This window comes from Puntigrus tetrazona, chromosome 11, assembly GCF_018831695.1.
Source record: "Puntigrus tetrazona isolate hp1 chromosome 11, ASM1883169v1, whole genome shotgun sequence".
Classification (NCBI taxonomy): domain Eukaryota; kingdom Metazoa; phylum Chordata; class Actinopteri; order Cypriniformes; family Cyprinidae; genus Puntigrus; species Puntigrus tetrazona.
The window spans coordinates 20,552,304-20,562,603 of NC_056709.1; the positions used below are offsets into that span (position 1 = coordinate 20,552,304).

A 10,300-nucleotide genomic window follows, 5' to 3' on the forward strand; every position below is an offset into this window, starting at 1 on the left:
AGCACCAAGAAAAGAAACAGCTGTGGATGTTTGTCTCTAAAGAAAAATAAATGCAACGTGTGTGGTTTCGCATTGCATGACTTCCCAGTGATGACATCATTAAATCAAGATGCTTTTTACATCAAAGCAGCCTGACTAATGAGAACCTCCTGATAACATATGATATCTCAGCTAAGCTTTAAGCAGGAAATGACAGACCATCGACGTCATGGGGATGGAGTGGGACGGTGCTAAAAAGGCACATTATAACATTTCGTGGCCCTGGATGATGTTGAAAGAGGCTCAACGAAGACCCACGAGACTTACAGTTGAGGGCCCGTTTGCTGAGCCGTGTTTATGGATCATGTGAGTAATATAAACAGAAAGCACGTTTCTGAGCTCGGGCTGAGTTGGCAGCAGGAGCCCACCTGTGTTTAATCACAAAGACACGATACATGCAACTTCACACCGATCCGGCTCTTAGGGCTGACGCTCGAAGTCTACAAGTGGAAGGATGAACTGAGAAGTCGCGCTCGGGACTCCCCGAAACTCGCTTGCGGTGAGATAAAGGTGAGTGAGAGGTCAGAGATGTGAACTCGCCGGTGTTTTTCCCCTTCCTTGCGCGCGGCGCGGGTGAGATGAGGCTGTGACAGACAGCGCGGGAGATTGAGAGAAATGCTTCATTCCGCTCTTAAATTTTTAAAAGCGTTGTGGAACTCGCGGGGCTGTTGCTATGACTGCAGCGGTGTAGCGTTTCCCTGCAGCCGGTTCATCAAACTCCACAGCGCGCAAACTGATTGATTCGCTACCGGTAGCTTTAAACTTCGCTCTGCTGTCCGACGAGAACCTGTATGCTTTGAAACGCTCTTTTACGGACATGGTTGTGAGTACTCTTCCCTTTGTCAAGATGTTTTTTATGTCTTGCTGGTTAAGCTGTTGTTTATTAATGCGTAAAAACGCATTCATGTACAGAGAGCACTGGGGCTAGTTGTCACAAAGATTTCGGCAACTAGCCTATAATGTTTAGAGTAAAAGGTCCAAATTGTCAGATGCCTGTTTTTGCTTAAACAAATGCTCAGTGGTTTTGTGTCAAACCCTAGTTCAGTTAATTATAATAAGTTAGTTAAACTTAAACTAATATATATATTTTTTTTTACCAAGTAAATAAGTGAATACAAAACCACAGTGGCATATATTGACACGAGGAAGCTTATTTTTTGTATGTTTCATATATGCATACAGTTTTGTTTTGTTTTGTTTTTTTTTACATTTGGATTCAATTAATTTTAGATTTTGGATTCAACCATGCATAAACTATTAACTAAGTATTAACATAACTATTTTAAGTTTTAGTTTATATGGTATATATGGTATAATAATATATGGTGTATTTTATAATTGTGTATATCTATGTATATAACTAAATGCTCACTGGGGAAAAAAATGAGACGACCCAGTCTCTTCAGTGCTACCAGATACAAAGTTTAAACATTTTTATGTTAATAATGATTTAAATATCCAATACTATCCAGTACTATTTATACAAACACGTATAAATAAGGCCTTTACCAAATATTTAAAGAAATCAGCATTAAATCTTTTTAACTGGATAATAAAAGAGAAGCACTAAAAAGAGTGACTTTTTTTTACTAGTGGTGTATGATGTATATGCAGTGAATCAAGGTTATTCAGCATTTTTGCCTGACTTTAAATGAATTATAACAAAGTACACTCTGTGACTGTTTATTTTCCTGTCATTATTTTGTTCAGGCATACTTATGTTTATAAGATGACACTCAATACACAGAAAGAGGGAAAGGAGCCACTGAGGAGAAGAGCGAGTACTCCCATCCCCTCGTCTCGGCAAGGAGGCAAGGGAGAAAGAGACTCCTCCACTGACCCCTATCACCCTCCGCTCGCCCAGTCAGCCTCGTACCACCCCGGAGACAAGAGCATCCACTCACGGGCCAACTGGTCTTCAGACTCGGACTCAGACAGCTCTGGAGCCGAGTGTCTTTATCGTGTGGTTTTATTGGGAGATCACGGTGTGGGGAAGTCGAGCCTTGCAAACATTTTTGCTGGAATACAAGAAAAGGATGCCCACAAACACATTGGAGGTATAAAATCCAAAATACATTATGGCTTTTGTGGATATTTATTCATGTCTACATTTCAGATCAGTTGAATTGATTCATTCTCTTCAGTTAAGTTATTATTTAACAGTAAACATAGCATTGATACACTACGGTAAAAGTGCATGGCATTGTGGGGCCTAAAATAACCTTGACTAAACTGTTAGGTCTGCCTGATTGATTGCACTCTCAAATTGTCACGTGTCCAGATTGATCCTGAAACATTAATTGTATGGCGATATTGATTAATACATCGGTCAGCGCATACAGTACATTGATTTGTGTACCAGCTGTTATTTAGAGCATTGGTGCCTGTTTTATTCCTTTAAGCCCAGATTGTAAACTTTGCAGTGGTTAAAACATTCTATTTTTATACTAAAAACTTTAGAATTATTTTGCTGATACATGGTCATTACTTTTAACCAGACGGCGCCTGACTGTTTTAAAGTGAGTGCGGTATGTCACATTTGTCCAGTCATGAAGATCAGTTTTAACTGACGCAAAACTGGTCCATAAAAGACCTGTGTATAATCCTATCAGTTTAAACTGACTGAAAAACTAAGCGCACAGGTTTATGTGTCTCTCCAATGCATTGAACTATGCAAAATGCCTTTATTAAAGCAGTAAATGAGCATCTGCGAGAGGCAATCTGCTGACCTACATATTGTTTTTTTTGTCTAACAGCGTATGACCCTATGTCTCGTGGCTGTGTTGGCTTTGACCTGAGCTGAACATCATCCTGTAAATAATCATGTCATTGACAGACTGATGTGTGTATATTGATTCTTGTGTCAGTGGAGACATACTAGTTGGCTACACGTCTTCTTCACCTTTTAATATTTTTAATGTCTGTTATGCATTCATATGAATGATTTTTCTTTTACTGTTTTTGGAAGATCTTCTATTTCTATGCCTCCCCAGAGTGCAATCATATTAATAATGTGTTTTCCAGTTTAATTTATTTCAAATTGTCATTCATTCATGTGATCTCACAGCTGAATTTTAACAGCCGTTACTTGAGTCTACTGTGTCAGTCTTCAGAAATCATCCCGATATGCTAATATTTGTGCTTAAGAAACATTTCACTCTATTATCGGTCTTAAAAACAGTTTTTTAGGATTATTTAATTGAATGAAAGTTCAAAAGTATTAGTAAAAATTTCTTCAAAACACAGATTACGTTTACAAATCAACTTCTTATTTACAAATTAACTTTAACGAAAGATAGATAGATGTTACTGTATGCTTTTCTTCCCACTGGCTTTTAAACCATCTAGGCAGTCTTAGTGGCTTTCTTCGTGTAGTATTAAAAAGATCAACATGGTGCTATCGTATCTGTAAAGATGTGTGCACTGGCTGCCTAGGCAGTTGAGGACACTCTTTTCTGTAGGGCATGTCTGGGTTATATTTTAGATTTGGTCTTAACATTTAGATGTTAGCTGACATGAAGCACTGAAGTTGATTAAGGAAGCTGTTATTTTTTATCTCGAATTCACATGTTTCATGGCCAAGTTTGTCCTTAAGTGCTATACGTCTTGTAGAGGTCTCAAAAAGTGACAGAGAGTAAATGTGGAAAATGTGGAAAAATGAGACAAGGTTAGTATTAACCTAGACTGGAGCAATGTGTGTTTTATCTTCTTGTCAAACTAGATATGCGATCAGTTTATCAGACACAGCTCATCTTTCCACTCTTCCACTTCACATCCATTTTTCACGCTTGTGATTATAATTAAGCACTGTTCAAATGATTAAAAATTTAGTTTTTTAACAGTTTGGTCAATTCCTGATAAAGAACAGGACAAACACTTGACAAAGTTGCATTTAAGTAGCAATATAATTTAATTATACATATACATTGTGCACACACTTAATCTGTAATTTCCAAGAAAATGTTTATATATTTAAAAAAGGCAAAAAAAATGTTTTTGTGAAGTCACATGTTGTTTTTATTTGAGTTTTTAATGTAATTTGGTAAATGAATAAAATTAATACCAAATGCAGACATGCAAGCATTACAGAATGTTGAGCTTGAGTTTTTTATTTAAATATATAAATTCATTTAATTTATTGATTTATTGAAATATTTTTTGAAAATGAATATGCAGGGCAAATAAATGAGTGTCTGTGTTATTGCCCTAGTTGTTTATAGCATCTATCCTTACTTGGCAATGCTGTTTTGGATGTCAGATTGATGTCATTGATGTTTTGTGCCCAATCAACTGAAAGTAGTGTACATGTTTCTATAGAGGATACATATGAGAGAACCCTCATGGTCGATGGGGAGGAGACGACCCTAGTTGTGATGGACACATGGGAAACAGAAAAACAGGTATGCAAACACCATAAATCAATGTCTCAACATATTCGCCTCAGTAACCTACTCGAGGATTTACCGAACGTAAATAAAGGAAACTCTGAAGGCATGTGGTCTTCAGGGGGTTGCTTGTGTCTGTCTGCCAGCCACGAGTCTGTGCTTTGCAGACACAAGTCTCATCTACAGGGCAACATTGCACTTTGTGCAGTGCTGTGGAAAAAACGTGGCCGCTTGCTGCCAGTGGCTAAACTCCATTGAGCGATGCCCTGCAGTGAGCAAGCAACATACAGCTGGCCCCTGCTGCTGACCACACGGCCAAGTACACTGATCGCTCTGGGGCCTAATTACTCCGCTATCGATGACGCTCTTCTGTGAGGTCTGTCTGGCAACGAGGCTTTTCTGATCTCAAGAATTGTTTACAGAGAAATTATTCTGTACGTACAGATTACGGGGGGGGGGTCTCACAGTGCTCAACTTTTTCACGACAGCTTTCAGTTGTTTGTTGTTTATCTCTCAGTACAGTTCGTCCTAAAATAAAATGTTGTAATGATAAGAAATGTTTCTTAAGCACCAAACGTATTTTTGTTTTTGCAAGAATTTCTTTTGCTCACCAGTGCTGCATTTAATTGATTAATAAGCTCAAAACAGTAATATTTTCTTACATGTATACAATGTATTTCTTTGAAAATCAGTTACTCCGGTCATTAGTCACATGTTTCTTCAGAAATCATTGTAATATGTTGATTTAGTGCTAAAGAGGTGTGTTTTTATAATAAGATGTTAATTGAAACAATCATGCACTTTTTTTTTTCCATAAATTAATTGCATTATAAATGTCTGTTACTTTTTTTGATCAATTTAATGCATCCTTGCTGAACAAAAGTATTTTAAAAAAAGTACTGACACCACTGTACTGAACTATACTGATACTTCTATTTATGAATCGTGAAAGCTTTATTATTATGTAAAATATGTTGAGTTTGTCACTTATTTATTTAATTAAAGAAAGTAAGTTATTGGGGTTTTTTTAGTGCTGTCAATTAATTTGAAATCTTCCAAAATAAAGATTTTTGTTTACATAATGGCTGTATTCTGTATATTTATTATGTGCATATATAAATACAAACGCATGTATAGATTTAAGAAAAATATTAAATATATTTTTATATAATTTATAATATTAATGTGTATATACATGTGTATATATTTTTACATATTTGTATTTATATATGCATAATAAATACGGTACACATACATGATGTAAAGAAAAACTTTTTTTTATGGGTGCTATTAATTGTTTGCCAGCACTAAACCACATGAGGTTGAGTAAACTTTTTTTTGTGAAGTATTTAACTTTTTTTGTTTTTATGCCCAAGGAGGAAGATGAGAAGTGGGTTCAGGATTACTGCATGCAGGTGGGCAATGCTTACATCATCGTTTACTCCATCACTGACCGCAGTAGCTTTGAGAGCGCATCAGAGTTACGAATCCAGTTGCGTCGCATCCGGCAGGCTGAAAACATTCCCATCATCCTTGTAGGCAACAAAAGTGACTTAGTGCGATCTCGAGAGGTGGCAGTGGAAGGTGAGAGAATTTTTGATTTGTGTCGTTTACAAAGACAGATCATAGTGGGATGTTATACACTGCCATTAAAAGTTTGGTTCAGTATAAGGAAGAGATTTTAATGAATAACTTTGAAGAAATCAATATTACTAATAGGCAATTAAAGTAATTAAAAGTTACACTTATTGACCTGGTTTCATAGACCGGGCTTAGCCTAAGTCATTATTAGGCCATAGTTTAATTGGGTCATTTAAGTCATTTTTTTAAAACATGCCTTAGAAAAAAACTTGGTGTGCATCTTAAGACCAAACAAAGACACTGACGTGATTTAAGTTCAGTCAGTGCAAGTTTCTTTCAGTTGAAACCGCTCAGATTTACATTTTAGTCTAAGACTAGGTTTAAGCCTTTTCTGTGAAACGGGATAATGTTACAAAAGATTTCTATTTCAAATAAATGTTATTTCTATTCGTTGAAATATCCTCAATAAAGTCTATCCCCATTTCCACAAAATGAAGCATTCCAACCGTTTTCACATTGATAATAATAAATGTTTCACCAAATCAGCATGTTAGCATGATTTTTGAAGGATCATGTGACATTAAAACCTGGAGCAACTCAGCTGGAGTAATATTGCTCAGTATTAATGTTGTAGTGTACTTTTAATCAAATAAATGCAATATGCTGAGCACATTTAAAAATCTTACCCCAAACTTTGAATGGTCGGGTATATCACAGTCTAACTCATGAATGCACGGTTGTTTGACATGGTGCAGATGCATAAGCCTTCAAAGCCTTGTGACGGGTTTGGTTTTACACAATCCTGGTCTTCTGTGGCAGAGGGTCGGGCTTGTGCGGTGGTATTTGACTGCAAGTTCATAGAAACCTCTGCCTCTCTCCACCACAACGTTCACGAGCTCTTTGAGGGCATTGTGAGGCAGATCCGACTGCGGCGAGACAGCAAAGAGATCAACGAGCGCCGACGCTCCATCTACAAGAGAAAAGAGAGCATCACCAAGAAAGCCAGACGCTTCCTAGATCGACTCGTAGCCAAGAACAACAAGAAGATGGCCCTGAAAGTGCGCTCCAAGTCCTGTCATGACCTCGCAGTGTTGTGAACGCACAGAACACTCTCAGTCCTTCAGCTCTGGCTTTCTTTGTTTTCTGTTCGTAAGACAAAAGAGGATCACATTTTTTATTTGTTTTATTTATTTCAAAATCTAGCATTAACAACCTTTTCACCGACTCCCCTGAAGATCTTGAGGTTTTGCTCGTTGCTATTAATCTTATCCCATAGATCAAACTTTTGATAAATGTTTGAATTAAATCAAAGGTTTATTACTTTTCTATATCACCAATTAAGTGGACTTTGTTTTGTAATGAACGTTTTATCAACGTTTGCCTTATTTGACAAACTGAATAGGCAATAGAACAAGCAATATTTAATATTTATTGTTGTTTATATGTTTTCCGTAAAAATGATAGTTTCACCTATTATTGTTTTTTTTCTAAAAAAGGAAAAATTTTGTATACACTGAAAGACGTTAGCTATAAGAAAAGCACTACCCAGCTAAAACCAATGTTGTTGTTTTATTCAGTTTTTTTTCTTACAAGTTTATTCTGTTCAAGCAAATAATATTATGGACATGTCAATCATCATTTAAAAAGGGCATGTGAATATCCTCCATAAGCCTGTTACAGTTTAGTTTATTTGAAGGATATATTTGGTCAGTAAACATAATTAAGGTGTCAGCTTTTTTTGCTGGAATAACAACAAAGGTAATGGTTTATAGGCTATTTCTCTCTTTCTGCACTGGACATGGAGGGGAAATGTTTTTTGTACGACTTAATGTTGTTGGTTTGTAAATATTTATTTCCAAAATTTGTATAATAATAAATGGTTTGAAATATGTAAATACATTTATGCCTTGCATGAATGCAGATAAAACTTTTTTTTTAATTATTATTAAATCCCAATTTGAAAACTGAGTTTGTTTGGTTTTTTTACCTACCCAGACTGTGTTTCAGAAGAACTTTTTTTTTTAAACAATTGAAATATTCAAAAAACTTCAATGTATATTGTTTTATACATAAGGTGTTCATAACGTAAGCATTTGCTTGTGCTCAAATATTCAGATTTAAGTGGATTCTGTCCTGACGGCCTCATATTGTCCTTGTTCTTGGATACAGTTGAGTGGCTCTGGGCTTTTCTACAACAATATGGAAACAATCAGTGAAATCCAATCACTGGAATTATATTCCTAAAGGACTGATAAAATGTCACGATCAGTCCATTTTACTTTAGTTCTCTATTTAAAGCTATTAAGCAGATTACTCTCTCCAGTGCTACTTTTTAGAGAACGTTTGGTGAATGAGTCATACGTAAGGTCAAATACATTTCTGACCTAAAGGCAGTGCAACTGAAAACCATTATGCCTCATTGATTGCATGGTGCTATTTTCATTCTTAAGATCTTAAGCTGATACAAAAATATAGACAAGTTCTGCATACCCCAAAGCCAGCCCTCAAAATCTGCCCCTGTAAAGACGTCAAGGTCAAGTTTGTGGATGGCGGCTTTCCCAGATGCCGATGAAGCCTCATGTATAAAGTTACACTGTCAGTTGAGGGTCACCAATACAGTTTACTCAAACTAGATTTGATTTGTGTCCATCTTCTCAAAGAAATTCCTCCAGATTTGCAGTTGGGTTTTTTTTGTTTTGGGTTTTTTTGACACATACTTAAGGCATCGTTCACCCAAAAAGTCTAGTGTTTTTAACTTCTATTGCATTTTTTTTCTTTGTGAATAACACAAAGATTATTTAAAAAAAAATAAATATTGGTAATAATAAAAAAAGCTGGGCTCTAGTGTTGTTTTACGCCACTGACTTTCATTGTGTGTCTAAAACCATTTTTCATTTTTGTTAGAGGAAATAATATCAGTTTTGGAACAACAAGATGACGGAATTTGTATTTTTGGGTGAACCATTTCCCTTTAAAGGAATTGTTAAACCTGGCATAAATTAAAATTAGCTGAAAACATTCTTACTCTTCTGATTCTGGCTATCCAAGAAGTAGATAAATTAGTTTCTTCAGAACAGATTTGGAGAAATGTATCATATCACTTATTTCCCAGTGGATCCTCAGCAGTGATTAGGTGCAGTCAGAATCAGAACAGCTGAGAAAAATGTCCCAATAATGCAGCTTTTCACCTGAAAATGTGAATTAAATGATGAACTATATTTGTGTGGCTGACTTGTTGATTATTGTGATGTTGTTTCAGCTGTTTGGACTCTCATTCTGACGGCACCCATTCACTGCAGATGACCCAGTGGTTAGACATGAAGTGATGCAATGCTAAAAACTTTTTAGAGAAACTATTGCTCTAACAACTGTGGATATTTATTGTTGCAACCATCGCTCCCGTGTCCATGTGCTTCAGATTTGATCTGCACAGGGAGGACGTGGGCTGGGGCAACCACTGTCCAGCACCAGGAAAAGAAGCAGGAGGCCAGAACTGCAATTAGGCCAGCCAGTGTGCTGCGCCTGGGTCAGCTCTTTCCACTGGCCTCCTTGTCACCACTGGAGTGGGGGAGGGGAAGTGGTGTTCTGGCTGGGAGCTCAGTGCATTGATTTGGTCAGGGTAATGGAAAGAATGCTTCACTCCACACTCAACCTTTCCCCCATCTAATACAGCCTACACACATGCCGATCACATGCAAATGAACAGATTTTGTTGTCTTTCTGTACATTTTTAATAAGATTTTTTTTATATAGTCATGCGCATTGTTAACATTTGAAAAATGTCGAAACTACCCAACATATGGTGCCGTCTTTAGTTCAGATGTGCCATTTTCGAAACCGCTTTGAACTATGATTCATCTTCCAAGCTGTTTTACAAAGTAACGATTAACTCCTGCACATACCCAGCAGGTATTTCTGTGGTGGAAACACATGCAAGGCTGTTTCTACCTTCCATAACAAGTGGACGTTTTCTCCAAATACCAAAAATAACTGTGCATTAAGCGTCTGACATGAGATTAAAGGGAGTGCATTCACCAGAGCAATGCAGTAAAAAACTTACACAACAGGGGAAGAGAGAGAGAGCAAGAGCAGAATGGAAAAAGTGAATAAGACGAAGGAGGTGGCAGTGCATACAAGAAGACAAATGGTCCTGCACTGGTCGCACTGACTGGTTCTTGTAACGTGTCAAGAATCTGGCGTCCTCCAGATGTGTGTCATGTTCATACTGTGGAAAGCCTCTGGAGAGATTTACATTTGGCTGCACTCTGCCTCGCTGTGAGCGCAGGGAGAGAGAG

The 10,300-nt window shown here is 37.0% G+C and overlaps 1 protein-coding gene across 3 annotated transcripts; it reads left to right on the forward strand.

Moving 5' to 3' along the window:
- Positions 1-232: 232 nt before the first annotated feature.
- Positions 233-7,957, forward strand: rem1 (RAS (RAD and GEM)-like GTP-binding 1). 3 transcript variants are annotated; one of them, XM_043251364.1, is made up of 5 exons: positions 233-345; positions 1,750-2,096; positions 4,357-4,439; positions 5,801-6,008; positions 6,825-7,957. In XM_043251364.1, exons 1-5 carry the CDS (start codon positions 266-268, stop codon positions 7,100-7,102), a joined length of 996 nt encoding a protein of 331 aa, XP_043107299.1. In that variant the 5' UTR covers positions 233-265; the 3' UTR covers positions 7,103-7,957. The 3 variants fall into 3 exon arrangements, with proteins under 3 accessions (XP_043107299.1, XP_043107301.1, XP_043107302.1); XM_043251366.1 differs by having other exon boundaries at positions 248-549; XM_043251367.1 differs by lacking the exon at positions 233-345 and adding an exon at positions 568-862.
- Positions 7,958-10,300: the final 2,343 nt, after the last annotated feature.

Excerpts from the sequence above, each read along its gene's own strand:
- rem1 (XM_043251364.1), top strand. The coding sequence starts at position 266 with ATGATGTTGAAAGAGGCTCAACGAAGACCCACGAGACTTACAGTTGAG. Across the intron at positions 346-1,749 it reads GAGCCGTGTTTATGGATCAT|GCATACTTATGTTTATAAGA; the intron begins GTGAGTAATATA and ends TATTTTGTTCAG. Across the intron at positions 6,009-6,824 it reads TCGAGAGGTGGCAGTGGAAG|AGGGTCGGGCTTGTGCGGTG; the intron begins GTGAGAGAATTT and ends CTTCTGTGGCAG.